General features: G+C 36.1%; 1 protein-coding gene across 1 annotated transcript in view; it reads left to right on the top strand.

Moving 5' to 3' along the window:
• FAM149A (family with sequence similarity 149 member A) overlaps positions 1-16,319 on the top strand; it is a 46,594-nt gene extending 30,275 nt beyond the window's left edge. Inside the window, exons 6-15 of the mRNA XM_011363984.2 lie at positions 148-273; positions 970-1,140; positions 1,690-1,880; positions 2,930-3,102; positions 6,271-6,374; positions 7,090-7,299; positions 9,827-9,947; positions 11,133-11,261; positions 11,346-11,424; positions 13,672-16,319. Coding sequence (XP_011362286.1) covers positions 148-273; positions 970-1,140; positions 1,690-1,880; positions 2,930-3,102; positions 6,271-6,374; positions 7,090-7,299; positions 9,827-9,947; positions 11,133-11,261; positions 11,346-11,424; positions 13,672-13,745 — 1,378 coding nt within the window. The 3' untranslated portion in view covers positions 13,746-16,319. The remainder of the gene's footprint in view (positions 1-147; positions 274-969; positions 1,141-1,689; positions 1,881-2,929; positions 3,103-6,270; positions 6,375-7,089; positions 7,300-9,826; positions 9,948-11,132; positions 11,262-11,345; positions 11,425-13,671) is intronic.
• Positions 16,320-17,240: the final 921 nt, after the last annotated feature.

The raw sequence follows: 17,240 nt of genomic DNA, 5'->3' as shown, positions 1-17,240 counted from the left end.
ATTTTTGCACCTGTGTTCTCAGGGGTCCTTATTGCTTCTAACATGCTCCTTCAAAATGTCATTTTATTCAACTTTTAAAATTGCAAAACATTTTTCCCTTTTCCAATGAAAAATATTAGTAATTTTCTTTTTATTTTAACCTTGCAGAGTATTAGGAAGACAACTCATCCTGCCAACTGATGAAGGGGTCCGCCACTTTCAGGGCAGTGAGGCTTATAGTGCAGTCCACGAACCCTTCTCAGATGCCGGCGAACGCAACAGCAACATCAGAGAGTATGTTGCTATAAGTTGCTTTCAAAAAGTATTTTTAATTGCATTTCATTATACGTTTTCACATCTCTCTTAGCCGTGAGCCTCGGCTCCATCAATTTTGAAGTTTAGATTTCAGTGAAGGGCAGGTACAGAGTATTTTTACACGAAATGCTTCAGATTCTAAATTCATAATGATAATGGTGATGATGATGATGATGATGATGATGATGAATGATGTGTGTAATACAGATATCAAGGGAGTTAACTTTTCAACTTTTGTTTCAAAGACTCTGAAAGGTGGGCTAAGTAGAAAATCAAAAACTGCCTCACTCTGATTGATCCTAAGCCTCAAGGCAGTAGTAGCAGAAGAAATAAAGCTCCATCCTGTTTTCTTTTGCTCACTAACAGATTTTGATAAATCCCTCTATGCAAGTCATACATATTGGGGACTGTGCCATGACATCCTTTTATTATAGCTAAGAGGATACAAACTCATAGAAAAATTTAGACTTTTAAGAAGCCTTTAAAATTTTTAACAATGCCTGTGTTAAAAATGTTTTGTTAGGGATGACTTTGGTTAAATGTACTATTTAGTGATTTTTTTTTTAAAATTTTGAAATTCTGTGCTTTATAGATAATTTAAAAACACACCAAATCATGCAAACACTGTACTCTTGATGTTCTATAGACTTTCATGGGAATCTGCTTTTCCCATAGGTTATGCATCTCTGGCTCTCAAATACTCCTAGCAGCACTTGCAGCCCCTGCCCTGCCAGGCTCTGACTGCACAGGGGTGGCCGACCTAACGGCATGTTCATCCCTGCAAGAAGAGGTCTACGATGTGGATGGAAAGATTGAAGAATATTTTGCTTTTGACAGAAAAGAAGAGTAAACAGATTTTATTTGGAATTGACTCAATAGTGTAACGATATTAATTTATTTGGCATTTAATATGCTCGTTTAGTGTTTTGAGTATTTTACACGTATCCAAAAGATTTTCCATTCTTCAGAGAGTAATGTGCTCCCCCAAATTTTAGATTCTTAACCAGTAGTGTATATGCCTTTTTGACGATAAGGCACAGATAGAAAACAATTGTGTTCAGCCTGCTGGTGAAAGTGGACAAAGCTACTAGTGTCCTTTGTGCCCGGGGTCTCATGGTACTCTACACCAGGCTGCCCTGAAGAGCAAAGGGGAAGGTCCAACCTCTGCACTAAATGCATATTTGGTTCTTAAATAAAAACTACAAATATTATACAATAAAAAATTTGCTTTGCGATTAAAAATTGGTACATTAAAAAACAATATGCTGTTTAAAAAATCTGGTTTATTTATATACGTATAATGTGCATATATGCTTGCATGTTAGATAGATGGATAACATTATTTTAACTTTAACCATTTATACTTTGAATAATTAGAATGGGTTTTATCCTTAGTGATGACGTACGTTTTGAACAAAAATCAGCTCACCGTCGTAGGACACGGCGTAAACACGGATTTCCTCCTGTTTCCCCTCATGACTGTATAAAAGATGCCGTGGCTGCAGAAGTATTTGATCACGTCTGGACAAATGTGGTGGAAATACTGGAAGAGCTGATTAGAAAAAACTGGGAAATTACGCTCACAGGTACCCATTTATAGAACTTGGCCTAGTGAAAAGAAGAAAGACCCCTGATTCTCAGCTTTGTGCCTGCCCCAGCCTAGCCTTGACTAACACATAATTGGGGCGAGAAGTGGGTTTTCTGCCTTAATTCATAACTTGTCTTTAATTACTTCAAAAAGGACATGATTCTTTTAGAGTTACAAAAATAATATATGTGCATTCTGGAAAAAGAAAAGTCACAGAAATACACAAGAAAGAAGCTAGAAATCACTTTTTTATTATATTAAGGTAAAAAAAAAATCTTACCTAACTAATCTCTAATAATGGCATACTGTTTTTTTTAATTGTTTATGACATTATTTGTAACGTAAAATGTAAACACAGCTAATTTAATAATCACCAATTTAACTTTATAAAATGTTTTCTAAACTACTTGAAATTGAGTAGAAAGAAATCATTGAAATGTTAGCAGTGGACATTAATGACTGGTGTTATGTAATCTATACAATAGAGTAATAATCATGGTAATTTAAATATTACTTTTTCCAACCAAAGCGATTAGTTGGGATATTATAAAATACTGAGACTCTTTCTTGCTCCAGCGTATAATCTCTGTTTTCCTTCCTACCACTGAAATAATAGGCATTTCATTATGTACACATGGAAAAGTGTTATATCAGCCAATTGCTCTGTGGTATCTTTGCTTTCTATAATAGGGGTCCTCAACCCCCGGGCCACAGACCAGTACCTGTCTGTGGCCTGTTAAGAACCAGGCTGCACAGAAAGAGGTGAGCAGCTGGTAAGCAAGCGAAGCTTCATTTCTATTTACAGCCGCTCCCCAACGCCAGCATCACCACCTTGGCTCCACCTCAGATCATCAAGCATTAGATTCTCATAGGAACACTGGACCCTGAAGCCAAAAAGGTTTGGGGACCACTGCTCTATAGCAAGGTTCGGTGACCATAGCAGACTCATGATAATTCAATAACAAATATTCTTTTTGAATGATGAATTTTCAGTACATATATTAGGTAATCTGTTTCTTAGTAATATTGATTTTTCTGTTGACACAGGAAGAAAAAAACAGAAAGGAAAACTGAAAGTAGCTGAGACTAAATCTCCACATCTGCTCATTTCCCGTATTAACACTGATGTGTCAAGTGTTCCCCCATCTAGAAGTTCTGAAACTCGAAGCATATCCATGACTTCTCATCTTAACCCACCTCAGGTAGTTGCTTTTCCACTAGTCTATTTTTTCCTTAATCTTTATAGCTCTGGCCTTAGTTTGTCAAGACTACTATTGTATTAAATTTTATTAATGAAATATTTGGTGCTGTTTGCCAATAAGACTCAAATTTTAAAATAATTATTCCATGGAGTTTAATAACATCACTATATTCTTTAATAGAGTGGGGACACTCAGATTTGAGACTTTCCACCTGCTTTGAACTGTAGAGCTGTTTCTGTATTTTTGAAGAGAAAAAATGCCTTCCACCAATATTTCTAGCCAATTTGCAGGTTACGAATGTTTTCTTCTCCTCCCATCAAAGTGATAAAAGAATCAGTCAATGAGTCTATGTTGGGTTCGTTCAACGTTTATTGAATTTGTATTAAGTGAACTGTATTAGGTGTTTTGAGGAGATATGTAGGCGAACAAAACATAGTCCCTGAACTAGTAAAACGAAAAGTATAATACAAGTCAGATGCAATACATTCTGTGAGTGATGTGCCAAATAAGTGCCATAGGACAATAAAGGAGAGAATGATTTATCCTGACTGGAGATGAGGCCTGATCTTTAGGTTGGAGGTGAAATTTGAGCAGAAACATGAATAGGGCTTTCATGGCTAGGAAGTTCATGTGGGTCATTTCAGGCCAAGCAAAGGCATGAAGGGAAGAAAGAGGAGGTGTGTTTGGGGAACGGTGATTGGACTGAGAGTTAGAGGATGGGACACTGGGACCAGCAGAGGCATTGTAGGAAGAACGGGGCGTTTGGAATCAAGAGACCTCTAAGGGGAAATTATTTGGACAATAATGTTTAACTTTTCTAAACTTTAATTTCCTTATCTAAAGAATGAGGATAACATGATGTTGTCCAAGGGATTGTTGCGAGGATAAAATCATGTAAATATTTGAGAGCTCCTAACACAGAACCTGGCAACTAACTAACGCAGTAAATATTTCTTGAATTGTGTTCTTATTCAAAGATCTAGTGGAAGGTGCGGCTGGAAAGGACAAGCTCGTTCATGGGACACTTTCAGTAGTTTGGACTTTATGTTTTGCATAGCCTGTCTTGTGTGAAGGAGCAGAGAAAAGGGGTATCAGAGGCTTCCTGGTCTTGAGGTACATACATTTTAGTTGCACGGCGTCCAGCCATGCCAAACTATACCACACACACATATACACACATAAGATGAGACAGTAGTAGGTAGTAGAGTGGATGAGAGTTTGAAGTTTTGGGTATAGATTACAAGTTTGGAGTTTGACATCACAATTTATTAGCCTTGTGATCTTGAATCAGTCCCTCTCTCTCAAAAACCTCAGTTTCAATATCTGTGGGAACTATAAGGTAGGAAGCTGTAAGAATTCAAGGAGATAAGACATGTGTGGCATAGAGTAGGCACTCAATAAGTGTTAGTTTTTATTATTTATAACCAGATTCAAATTCTATTGTATTTATTAATTACATTACATTACTACATATTACATTACATTGTATTGTATTGTATATCAAGTGTCCTTTAGCTCATAAATGCTGTGGAGTTCAGAGGAAAAATAGCATATCCTTCACAAAGTAAGACCTTAATTGAATCTTAAAAGGCAAGATTTATTAAGTTGAAAAAGAAGGAGAATATTCAAGACAGAGACAAAAATAGACACCTAGCATGGGCACAAATAAGCAGAATATCTGTGTAAGACTGAAAACACACAGGCCTGTGAATAGGGCACGTGGTTCAAGGAGCAATGGTTTTAAACAGAAATATCAAATAAGATTGTTTAATTTTTTAGTGTAAAGTCTTTACAATAAGTCTTCTTTGCTTTTGCTCTTCGGAAAACTTTTGGAATTGCTATCAGCTTATTATAGTTTTGGTCTCTTGAAACTGCTCTGACAAGTTCAATGGTATTTCCCACTTCACACATTAAAATATGCAGTATGAATTGCATAGAAACAAACAGTCTATAACAACATAGAAAAGAACTTTTAAATTTAAATACGTTTACTTTAAAAAATAAACTTGAGAAGTATGGAAATTTTAAAGTCTAAGGCGTTTTTTACAGATGTTTTGTTGTTTTTATAGCTTTTTGTGGTTTTTAAAAATGTTTTCCACCTCTAGTTTGACGTTTTCATTTGGACAAATGCTAAATGAAAATGAACGGACAACAAAGTTGGAAGTAAAAATTAAATACTACTAGTGCCTATTTTGAAATAGTCCAAGCATTCTAATGGTAATTACAATAGATCTCAATTTATTCCTCTAACGTTTCTTTTTATATATATTCAACATGAGGAAAATGTGACTGTGGTTGCTAAATATATGCTTGAACTAGAATTGAATTCTAATTTGAGATATCCTGTTTGCCTAGATCAAAGTATTATTTTAAATCCTAGTAGGAAATATTAAGAGATTGAATAGAGAACTGATTATTTAGCCCTTATTTCATGCTTTCACCAATGTGAATCTATTTTAATTCTCATAATAACTCTGAAGTAGGTGTCATTATCCCCAATTTAAAAATTAGGAAACTAAAACTCCAAAGAGTCTTTCCAAGATCACCAAACAGGAAACCGAACTGAGATTCAAATTCAAGCCTTTGAAATCTGGCACTTTGAAATCTGGCACTTTGAAATCTGGCACTTTTTTCCCAGGCTCTCATGCTGCTTCTGGGAAGCTAATGAGGCCGGCTGTGAAGGACAAGGGCAGAGAAGAGGTCCAAGGCGAGCAGACCCGTCAGGAGCTGGGACACCCTTGCTTTGCTTCTCCAGATCTTCTCTGCACCTTTTTCACTCTTGCGTGCACCAAAAGCTACAATAAAGGACTCCCTTGTGCTGCAGCTGTTGTGAGCTCAGAGATGGAAGGAGAGTGAAGCCTGGCTTTGCTTTTCACATGGCCTTCACGGCAGGTCACAGTGTGTGGCAGCATTTCTCCTTGCATCTGTCCTTTCCAGATTCCAGGAATCTCTCCTTTATTTCTTGCTGCTTTGGGCCTATGTCCTCACTGTTATAAGCCTTAGAGAATTAAGCAGTTCCTTGTTAATTTCTCTTCCCACTTCTTTATAAAATATAGTACCGTTGTTAAATTTTTCTCAAAGAAGCCATTTTGAGTGTGCCATTTGTTTCCTGCCAATTCCTGAGAGGCATCAGTAATTACAATAGCACTGAATGTTTTTTAACATTTATTGTTTTTACTTTCTCAGATTCATCGCTTCTCCAACAATTTTTATAGTGATCTGAATGGTGTGATGACAATTCAAGCAAAACCGCTTCAGCAGAGACCTACCTATTTTGCAGATAGAACACAGTACGTATAATAAGTCACCCAGCCTCCTCCTTGAGCTGAACACACTAGAGCAGCGGTCCCCTTTCTGGCTCCAGCGACTGGTGCTCCTATGAGAATCTAATACCCAATGATCTGAGGTGGAGCTGAGGCAGTGATGCTAGTGCTGGGGAGCGGCTGCAAATACAGATGAAGCTTCACTCGCTTGCCCACCACTTACCTCCTAGTGTGTGGCCCAGTTCCTAATAGGCTATGGACTGGTACTGGTCCATGGCCTGGGAGTTGGGAATCCCTGCAGTAGAACACAGAACACTACAGAGGACATGAGAGAATGAGAATCACATTTAATTCCTTGATCCTGATATGTCTGAGAACATCCAGGGCAGGATACAGCCAATGTGTAAGAATAAAAACATACTATTCTCATATCAACCATAAAACAATTACTATTAGGTTGGGGCAGATAAGAAAAGGGGACTGCAGCTGCAAATTCTTAATCTTATGGGCTATACTGTTTGAACGCAGACAAAGAGAAACTTAGATCTTTTTTTCCTGTCAGTGATCCTTCACTGAAAATGAAAATGAATTGGAAACCATAGTCTGTCCATTCAATAAATAGGAGTATCTCCTATGAGCCAGGCACTGTTCTAGACAGTGTAGGTAGTAATGGGCAAATATATATGTCTCCTGTTCTCGTAGTGCTTACATCTAAGTAATTAATTTGATTTTCCTCCTCCAGGAATGAACAAGAGGACAAATCACTGGGTGTAGGGGCCAGTGCTCTTTCCTCAGCACGACACCGTCTGGGCCGAATCTCAGATCCTCGCGGGCTACAGACTTCTGCAAAGAGAACACCGGTCCATAGGAGACTGCCTTCTCTTACTTCAGACTCGCAGAGAATGAAAACCCCCAATGTGTACAGTGATGAAGTTCTTAGGGGAACAAAACTGTACGTCTTGTTTCTTTCATGGTAAACCAAAGGTCACAGAGGGCAGAGATGCTTGTCAGTTGGGGCTTATGGATTATTCCAGACAAAGCATCCTCTGTCAAATTTATGTGGACACTTTTCTAAGTAGTTCCTTAATTTGAATGTTTAATGTGAATTTTGTTCCAGTACTCTGCTTAGCTGTATAAATTAAGCTAAATAACTTGTAAGCATCCCCATGGTGCTGTCTAGCTTTGGAGATCACCGCTTGGACCATCAGCAAGGGAGGCAGTTATTAAAGGGGCTGCGCTTAGGTCCCCTGTAGGGGCAGGAGTCATAAGCAGCTGCCAGTGCCAAACCAGTAATTAGATTCTTTCAAGATATATTACATAATACCACTTTAAGCTTCTTGATAGGTCAGCGTTTCTTTCACGATTTAGAACTAAAATTTCTAGCTTTATTTGGATCTTCCCTGCTAATGCTTTCAAGATCTCTCTCCATCCTCCAACCTCACTGTGGCTACCTTGGACCTCTTCTTCACCTGGTGCCCGTGTCAGTAGCACATTACTGATTCTCTCTTCTTTCTCCCAACCTACTTGGGCTCCACTATCGGGTTTTCACCAACAACCTTTTCTGTTTCCTGTTGAAATGAATTCAGTCACTTCTAACTGTACGTTCTTTTTTTTTTTTTTTTTTTTGGGTATCTATCTGTAGGTGCGTATTTTTTAATTTTTTTTTTTTTTTTTTTTCATTATTGCACAGCTAAGGGGTCCTTTTAGACTATCTTTCCTAACTTCACCCTAACCCGTGGAAATTTAATGCCACATATATACTGTACAGTCGTACATTTTTTTTATATCTGTGATTTATGCATAAAAAGAGTAACATGTTTTTTGTCCCACCAAGAATCAATGTTTGCCCCTAGGGGCGATAACACTGTCTTTGATTATGCACGCCTGTTTCCCATTTCTCATTACCCGCCTTAATTCTGGTCAGCCTTAACTTCTCTCTGACCCACAGAAATGCCAGCTATGCACATTCTTACTTCTCTGATTTTGTTCATGCTCTGTCTTTTGCTTTTATTGAAGTAACATTTTTTCCTAGTTATCAAAGTACTACAAGATCACTGTGGAACATTGGGACAATGCCAAAAATATGAGTAGAAATTAAAGATCACCTGTATGCCCAACACATAGAAAAATAAAAATAACAACTTTTGGCAAATATACTACTACTTTGTCTTTGATTATGTTTTTTTCCTTTTCTTTCCATTACCTTTTTTCTAATACTAACATCATTTTACTATTGTAGATGCAGCACTTTTTCATATACTTTTTTATCTAACATTATTCATATTTTCCATGTTATTAGATACTTTTGAAAGCATGATTTTAATGACTAAAATATGATCATGTGGGTATGTGATGATTTAAGTATTTTCTCTATTACTGAGACTTCTATATTTTCATTATTATAATATGCAGTGAATATCATTTAATATGAATCTTAGTAAGGCTATAATTAAAGTATTTCCTTGTGGTACAGCCCTAGAATGAAAACTACCATGTCAAAGCTTATGGATATTTTGAGGTTCCTGAAATATTTTTTCAAATTTCTTCCCAGGATGGTTTTACCAATTTATAGTCCCATTGACAATACACAAGACTATCTTTTTCCTTCAGCCACACAACTCTGGGTAGTCTGTGTATTTTAAAACTCAGTAGGTCAAAATAGTTTTATTTTAACTCTCGCAACTTTATTATTAATGAATAAATGAATTAGAACCTGTTTCTAGAATATCTGGCTCTATTTTTCTTCATAAACCGGACAATTTAATGTTTCATTGTTAATATCTGGTAGGGAAGAGCCTATATTATCATGACTCTTCTTTTATTAAAATTTACTCACTCACCCTGACAAACTTTACAATCTGGTTGTCGATTTCAAAAAAAAAAGTGTCACATTGGACTTTGAGCATTAAATCTATTAAAAATGTAGAAAGCATTGACATTTTCACAATATTTAGTTTTCCCATTAAAGAACATATTTTGTGTCTCCTTTTCATGACCTTATATCAAGTTTTGGAGTTTTCCTCATGTAGGCCTTGCACATTTATAATTAATTTTATCTTTCATTGATCACTCCATTTCCTAAACCTCTACGGTACTCATGTTCAGAACCATATGCCATAGGACTTTATTATATGAACTGGGTTGCATTGTACTCTGTTATTTCATGTGTTTTCGCCTTCTTTTCAATACTTTGTAAGCTCCTTAAGGGGAGGACCTAGATCTTTGATTACCTCTGCGTTCTGCACAATGGCTAGCGTAGGTGAGTACTCAGTAAACACAGGCGGATAGTCACTGCCAAACAAGGAGAAGGTGACTGGGGCTGGGGACCAGCCCCTTCCCACATTCGTCTTTCTGAAAGTCAAGCTCATTTCTTTTGGAAGGCAGACCGTGATTAAGGGCTCAGATTAGGACTATGTGGTAAGGTCTGTCCTCAATATCTTTGCACCTGGGTGTTCAGTTATGTGTTGTTGTGTTTACAGGCAAACCGGCATAGACCACACGTCTTCCCCACCAGTCCAAACTTCACGGAGCAGGTTACCCCCAATAGGCTCAGAGACTGCTGAGCAGAATGTGACAGTTCCCGGATCTCGCCCTGTTTCTGTAAGACAGGTTTCATTATATTTAATTGCACAGTTTAGATAGTCTATTGGAGAAAAAAAAAGGAATATAACGTTGGCACTTTGAGTAAAGTCATTAACTTAAACTGTCTATGTAACGTGCTTCCTGAAAGTAAATGGCTCGTGAGACTTTACAGGGAGTGGGAAGGTTAATTGATTATTTTGTGAAATAAAAATATGGCTTAAACTAAATCAGAAAGTTTAGGTGTCAAGGAAATATCCGATGGTCAGGATGTGTAGTGAAGAAAATAGCATGAAGCTGAGGTCAAGACACTGGCAGATCTGTGTTTCAATCTTGCCATGCCACACAAACTCTGTGTGATTTGGTGCAAATGAATTTCCCCAAGCCTCAATTTTTGTCTTCTAAAAAGGGGCAATAATGACCGCTACCTCAAAAACCGGTTATAAGGATTAAATGCATTTATAGAGGTTATATAATGCCTGGCATAAATTAAGAGCTCAGTACAATTCTCCTGCCATTGTTATCAACGCTTATTTTTACAAGTAACTTTACCATGTTTATTGCAATGTAGAGGCAATATCCTCTTCACCCAGATTCAACTTACGCTATTGCGAAAGGTCTGGGGCAAGTATGCTGCTGGTAGTATGCATAACCAGATTTTATAACGACTGCTTACTTCACTCTAATTCAAGTAACTTGTGTCTATTTTATATAACACAGAAGGCCTAGAGAGAGAAATAAGACTGAAGCCATGTTTTCTCTTGCATTCTCTGTGCCGCCTTGAACACAGCAGTAGAACCCTTCCCCACAAGGCAAGAGTGGCAAAACTTTAGTGTTTAACCTCAGAATATTGTGGCTTAGAGTGAAATCATAAAAGGAGGCAAATATTACCTTTGAAAAAAGTCTGATGCTTCACAAATGCAAAATTACATTTCTATTATAATTTCATATTAAGAATTTTACGTGGTTTTTCAAAACATTTACCTATTAGAACACTATCATTTTATCGGCTTAAATAATACAATTACATAATTAAAATATATTTTGAAATTTATACTTAGTGGATCTTATATTTAGCAATGTAAGTTTTCAAAAAGGCAAGTGACTAAATGACTGAATGAGTGAGAGTGAAGCATATGCAGAATTTTTTTTGTCTTTTTAAGGATTGTATTTCTTTTAAACAAGAACACATTATTTTTCATTTAGTACAGAGGAAAGCATGCACAAAACCGTGTGTTGAGTGCAGTACTTGACAGTATAGAACGATCACCTCTTCGAGAAAGATCTCTGACCACGGAACAGTTTTCAAGGCCCAGCACAACCCATACATTTCTGGTAGGTTCTCTGTTAACCACACTTTGGTTCTGAAAATACTCGAAACAATAAAACTCATCCCACATTTTATTTTTCTTCTAATAGTCAGACACTCCTCGAAAAGGTTCATTGACACTGATGGAATTTGCTGGTCACACCTGGACAGGTCAAGGTTTTCTGACAGGTCAGTGCTCACCATCTATACATAAAATGATGTAATAAGTGAAGTTTCAAGTTTTGGAAAGAGAAATTGAAGATTGTCTACCTTGGTAGGACTATTTTAACCATGCCAGAGGAAATAACAAGTGTTTGTCGTTTACTGCCAGGCCTTAGAAATCTCTAAAATCTCTATTTAGCTGCTGTTGATAGTACAAGGGAAAATGTCCAAATGCCCTTAATTAAGTTAGGGCCTCACTGTCATAAAAAAGGAAAATGCTGCCTTATGAGTCTTATGAGAAATTAAAAAATATATTTTAATTATATGAGTCTTATGAGTCTCTCTCTGCTCGTTTTCATGCTCTTCTAAATTAAACCCTAATCTTAGATTCTCTTTGAAGAGAATTACAAATTTTATCTAATTACAGTTTTATCTAATTGTAATTATAATTATCTATCAGGTATTATAAAAATGCTTTATAAAATTAATACATATATTCTAATTATTTATAAGGTCAAATTTTACAAATAAGTATGATCTTTGAAGAATAAAGTTTCTAGTCTGAATTCAAGCCAGTGATGTTTTATTTTTCAAAACTACTATCAACATTTTTGTTTAAGGAGTTAATACAGCATTGTCATGAGGTGTGCCACTCTGGAATCAAATGCTCGTTTTCCTTCGTGGCTCTTCCTCCCTACTAGCTGGGCAATCTTCGGGGTGCCTCAACCTCTCTGGGGTTTCTTCTTTTATAACAGGCTAGGTGGCTAAAATAATTATTGGGAAAATGTATGGGGAGGACCTAGCTGGATTCCAGACAGACAATGTTTGTTAAAAATTTATGAAATTTGTGTTATAGAGAATCTAAAATGTAAAGGATAATTTGCTGTTTTAAGGAAAATATTTTATGTATTATAATTTTAAAATAGCTTTAGCAAAATTTAAGCATTGGAAAAACACACGTTTGTCACTGTTTGCATCAGCTCTTCTATAGTTCTATAGCAGAGCGATACGAAAGATTCTTTAGCCCATGATATATTTTCTCCTATGCTTAATAGCTCTTGGCTGCTGTACCTTTTTTCTGCTTTTTTTCCTTTTTTCCCTAGCAGTGTTAGCTCTCATGGTCAGTGACATCAGTTCTTTCTCTAAAAGGTAGCCATGCTGCATTATCACGTATCGCTCTTAACGTAGTTGTAAATGGTCAAGGGGAAAGTAGGCGTCCAAGTTTGTTTATCAATAAATAGAAAGCACTAAGCAATCGCTCTGTGCCAAGTTCTGTGCTAAAGGCAAAGATTCCAACACCAAGAACATTTCGGTCCATGCCTCAAGAAACATTCTGTCTAATGGGGAAATTTGAAAGGGCTATGAGTATGGTAAGCAGGACCAGCTGGCTGGATACGCAAGTGGGTAAAGGAGCAGAGAGGTTTTCTGGAAGAGGCATGAGCCGCCAAATCAGCATGAATGTCCTGTGGCTTGTGAGAGAGAACGGAGGGTGAAGGCTGATAAATATGATTTTGTGGATGGTGCTGAAAGAGAGAATGCGAGGAATTCTGGTGAATTCAGTTTTGGAGATGTCGACTGCTGCACTCTAAGTGGAGATGCCTACTAGTTTGTTGGGTGCACAGTAGACATTAGCAGATGGAACTGGGCTCTGAATTTGTTTTAAATCTGCACTCTTAATTTTTCACCCAATACTAAGTCAGTGTAGTCTCTTCTTAGAAACTTTGTGACAATTATTACCGATGATCAGAAACCTTTTTTATTTCTACCGAAGTAACTGAGGGTACATTAAGAGAGATGTCCCTCTATTTCTGAAGATTTTTTTTCTCTGACAAGCAGGCCTGTGGTCTCTTTCTTACCTTTGCTTCCAAGTCAAAAAGTGCCAGGAGCTATTACATTTGTGGCAGAAAAAAAGAGGAGAAGCTGAGGGAGTGTCCCCAACAGTGGCAAGGCAGCTGGCTTTGCTTCTGCCCCTCCCTACTCAACTTTCTGGGCCTTTGGATCCACCTCTGGGAAGAAGGTTCCTGCAAAGCCATCAGCTCTGGGAGGACCCAGGGGCAGCACCCGGGCATGGTGGAGAAGGAGCACCTTTCCTTCTTCTTAGCACCTGATATGAAAATTTTTGCATATGGCTGTTTTCTGGTTTGTTTAAAAGTGACATTGAAATTGTTCTTTCTTTTTAATAAATATCACCTGCATGGAATATACAAAACAATCCTTTTGAGAGCTGGAATTTTTAACATTTTGTTGAGAATTACTTTTTGGTTGGTGTTGCAGGTTCACAATATCCACCTAAATCTTTTCAGAGGACAACTATGACTTTAAGAAAGAGATTCCAAGTGGCATCTTAATGTTACTTCACCAGAACTACAGCACTCGTTGGAGCATTCAAAGCCTCAGCACATCATTTATCACTTGAAAAATGGAGAAACAAGTATTACATTCTGTATCTGTTTGTCTGACAGTCTGCGATGTTAAACTGAGAGAAATGCAAACAAATAAACAACATAATTTTGAACACTTTGCATTGTAAAGAGAATACAGGTCAAACTCACTAACCTTCTTTATTGGAAGCATTCCAGTAAGGATCCTTTAGGCTTTGCTCAAAAGAATCTAATATGTATCTATAATCCGTCCTTTTATCAGTTATATACAGACACATATAATTAGTGATGTAATCACACACTCCTTAATATATGAGAGTATATTATCTAGGAATACGCCATTTTTGTAACTTTGTGTCTGACATATTTTTTTGTCTCATTCCATTGACATCCTGGTCACTAACAGATATTATTTTCTTCTTTAGAAAATAGCAAAGTCATCTTTGATACGATATGCCAGTTTCACTAAGATTCACATGGTTCTAGTCATTGTGCTGACTTTCTTATATCTTTTTAAAAAGGACTTTAGTTATGAACCTAAGTCTCATGGCTAAGTCTCCCAAACCAGTTTTGTTTTATTAGTTTTCATGTTCAAATTCAGGCAGTCTATTTAGAAGTATCCCACCGAATTTATGGATTTTTAAAATCAGTTGATGATTTTAATTATAAACATTTAAAATATGTCACATACGGTTTCAGCATTATCGTTTCCAATGGAAGCGTTCATCCATTGGAGGGAAGGCTTTGCAACAGCATCTTCCTTATTCTATCACAACTTGATCTGTGCTCAGATGTCACCTCTGCAATAAAGCCTTCCCTGATCCCTCCTTTCTCTGTCCTATTGCCCTACTTTGTTTTTCTTCAGAGCATGTATTCCTATCTGACATTAGTTCAGGAAATAGAATAAAGAATGCAGAAGAGCAATGATCAATACGAGGCAAGGCTCTACGGTTGTTTTTCTTTTCTACCCCTCGCCCTCTGTTTTCCTTTATAGTCCTTTAAATATTTAGACTCATTTTAATACTCAGATCTCAAATTGCTTAATTTCTTCTTTTTTTATCAGATAATTTTATTTTATCAATCTAATTTTCATTAATTCAAAGTGAAACTATATATATAATCATATACGTATATAATAAGTTATTTTCAGATATATTTCTGATTGTAAGAGATGAGGATTATTGCCTACCTACAGATGTCTGAAAATTAAGAAACGTGTTGAGAGTGGAATTACTGTTGTCTTTTTTCACAGAGTGACAAAACAAAAATAATCCTAGAGCCTTGCCTCTAATTGATACCTTCTCCTTTACGTTCTCTATTTTCTATGGTAAATGAACATGTTTATGGGGTAGACATGAGAATGATCACTGTGTCTATAGCTCTTTTGGATGGCCACAGCTCCATAACTCTAGGTAATATTCGTAATGCTTACTTATCCACATAAAAATTTTTCTAACTATCTGTAAACGTTAGTATAGAAACTTTCAAGAGAAATGATCAGTCTTCATTTTGCAGTTTTCAAATGTGAGGAATTTCTAGATATGTCAGCAGTCTGGACCTTTTCCAAAAGTCTCTGGTTAGGTGCTTTCTGGCCTATAATTAATGCTAAATGTGCCATTTCTATCTACCCCGCTCTTTCAAAACAATTCAGACTATTTTATTTCAATTTCCTGGAACCATCTAACTCCTTCTCTAACTAGTCTAGACTTCTTAGGAGAGAAACAGATTGATATGCATTCTATACTAACATTAAGGTAGAGTATCCAAGGTGAAATATTTTTTCATGGAGAACCTCTGAATAGATTTTAAGGTGGCTTTATTTTATTTGGGTTTGGAGTTTTGCAAAAAAAGAAGCTATTATTTATATATATTGATAAAAATACTTTAAAAAATGGAACCAAAGACAGTGATCTTGATTCATATCTTCTAAACATTTTGAATTGAAAAATAAAGTGCTATTTTAGTGATAACATGAAGACTTGGCTCTGCTATTGAGTTTAAAAAGATCTGTATTAAAGATATTTCATTTATAGATTAAATGAGATTTACGGGTTAGTAAAAAATGCTTATATTCAAGGATGGTGCTTTTAAAAATGATTAGGTAAAATTTAAGGCAGTGTTTTCATAATTTTGATATAAATGAGTCTTATCTCTGAATCTCTCAACAGAGAAAAATTGAAAAAGGCAAACTCAATTATTCCTGAGATCAATTTTTAAATTAAGGTTAGTGATGACATTAATTAAAATGTCTGTTAATTTATCCAAAACCAAAGGAAGAATAAAAGAGTTTTAAAATAACATGAAAATGCCATAGAAAATCGCTAGATTTTATAAATTTAAAAAATGTAAAAGGAAGTGTCCATACTGATGTTCGTCTGAACAAGAATGTAATTACTATACTAATTAAGAGGTGCATTTGTATAATGTCATAAATCATTTGGGTATTATATTTTTAATGGCATTGTTTTCTTATGATTACGGATCATTGTTCAGGATTTTTAATTCTTTAACTTTTAATAAAATACAAAGTGTTGAAAATTTTTCAAAAATTCGTTACATTCATAAAAGCATCTAGGTTATAATTTGTGTAAATGTGGTTTTTAATGTTAGGTTATTCATTCATTTATGTATAACTACATAGCAAACTTTCACAGTGAATTCAAAATATATATCCATATATGTTTGTGAGGGTTTTACATCACTTATGAATATGCTAATTCAATCTTTGTTTTAGAAGATGACTTTCCTGTGTGGTAATGATCATGGATTTATTGTTTCATCAAATATTCGTCAAGCACCTTCTTTGTATTAAGATTCTTTTCTAAACATTGGACTGAACAAGATAAAGTCTTTGCCTTAATAGAACTTAAATTCTAGTGTAGAGACAGACTGTAAACAAATCAATAGAAATATAATATAAGATCAGATAGCAATAAGTACTATGAAAAACGTAAAACAGGGCGGCTAAAGAAAGAATCAAGACTGACTCCAAGGCTTTGGCTTAACACTTAGAAAGATGGTAGTGTGTCATTTACTGAAATCAGAAAGAATTCAAGAGGAGCACATTTAGAAGCATGCTGGGATATGTTATGTCTGAGATTCCTATTAGATGCCTAAGTGGAGATGTTAAGGTATTTGGGTATCTGCCTGTGGGGTTTAGAGAAGAGCTATAGATGGAAACATACATTTGGCAATTGTCAGTATATAGATGGTATTTAAGTACTGAAATGGGTAAGATAACCAAGAGAACAAGTGTAAAGAAGTAGGGGGAAAAAGAATTCAGAGGCCTGGGCATGTTAACACCTAGAGACATGGAATGTGAAGAGAAACTAGCAAAGCAGGCTGAAAAGGAATGACTGGTGAGGGAGAATAAAAATCCAGAGCATGTGGAATCCTTAAAGTCAAATGGAGGGAAAAGTTTTTCAAGGAAGTGATAAGGACTCAGATACATTGAAAGCTGTT

This window comes from Pteropus vampyrus, unplaced genomic scaffold, assembly GCF_000151845.1.
Source record: "Pteropus vampyrus isolate Shadow unplaced genomic scaffold, Pvam_2.0 Scaffold92, whole genome shotgun sequence".
NCBI lineage: Eukaryota > Metazoa > Chordata > Mammalia > Chiroptera > Pteropodidae > Pteropus > Pteropus vampyrus.
This window is presented reverse-complemented; position numbering and strand designations above follow the sequence as displayed.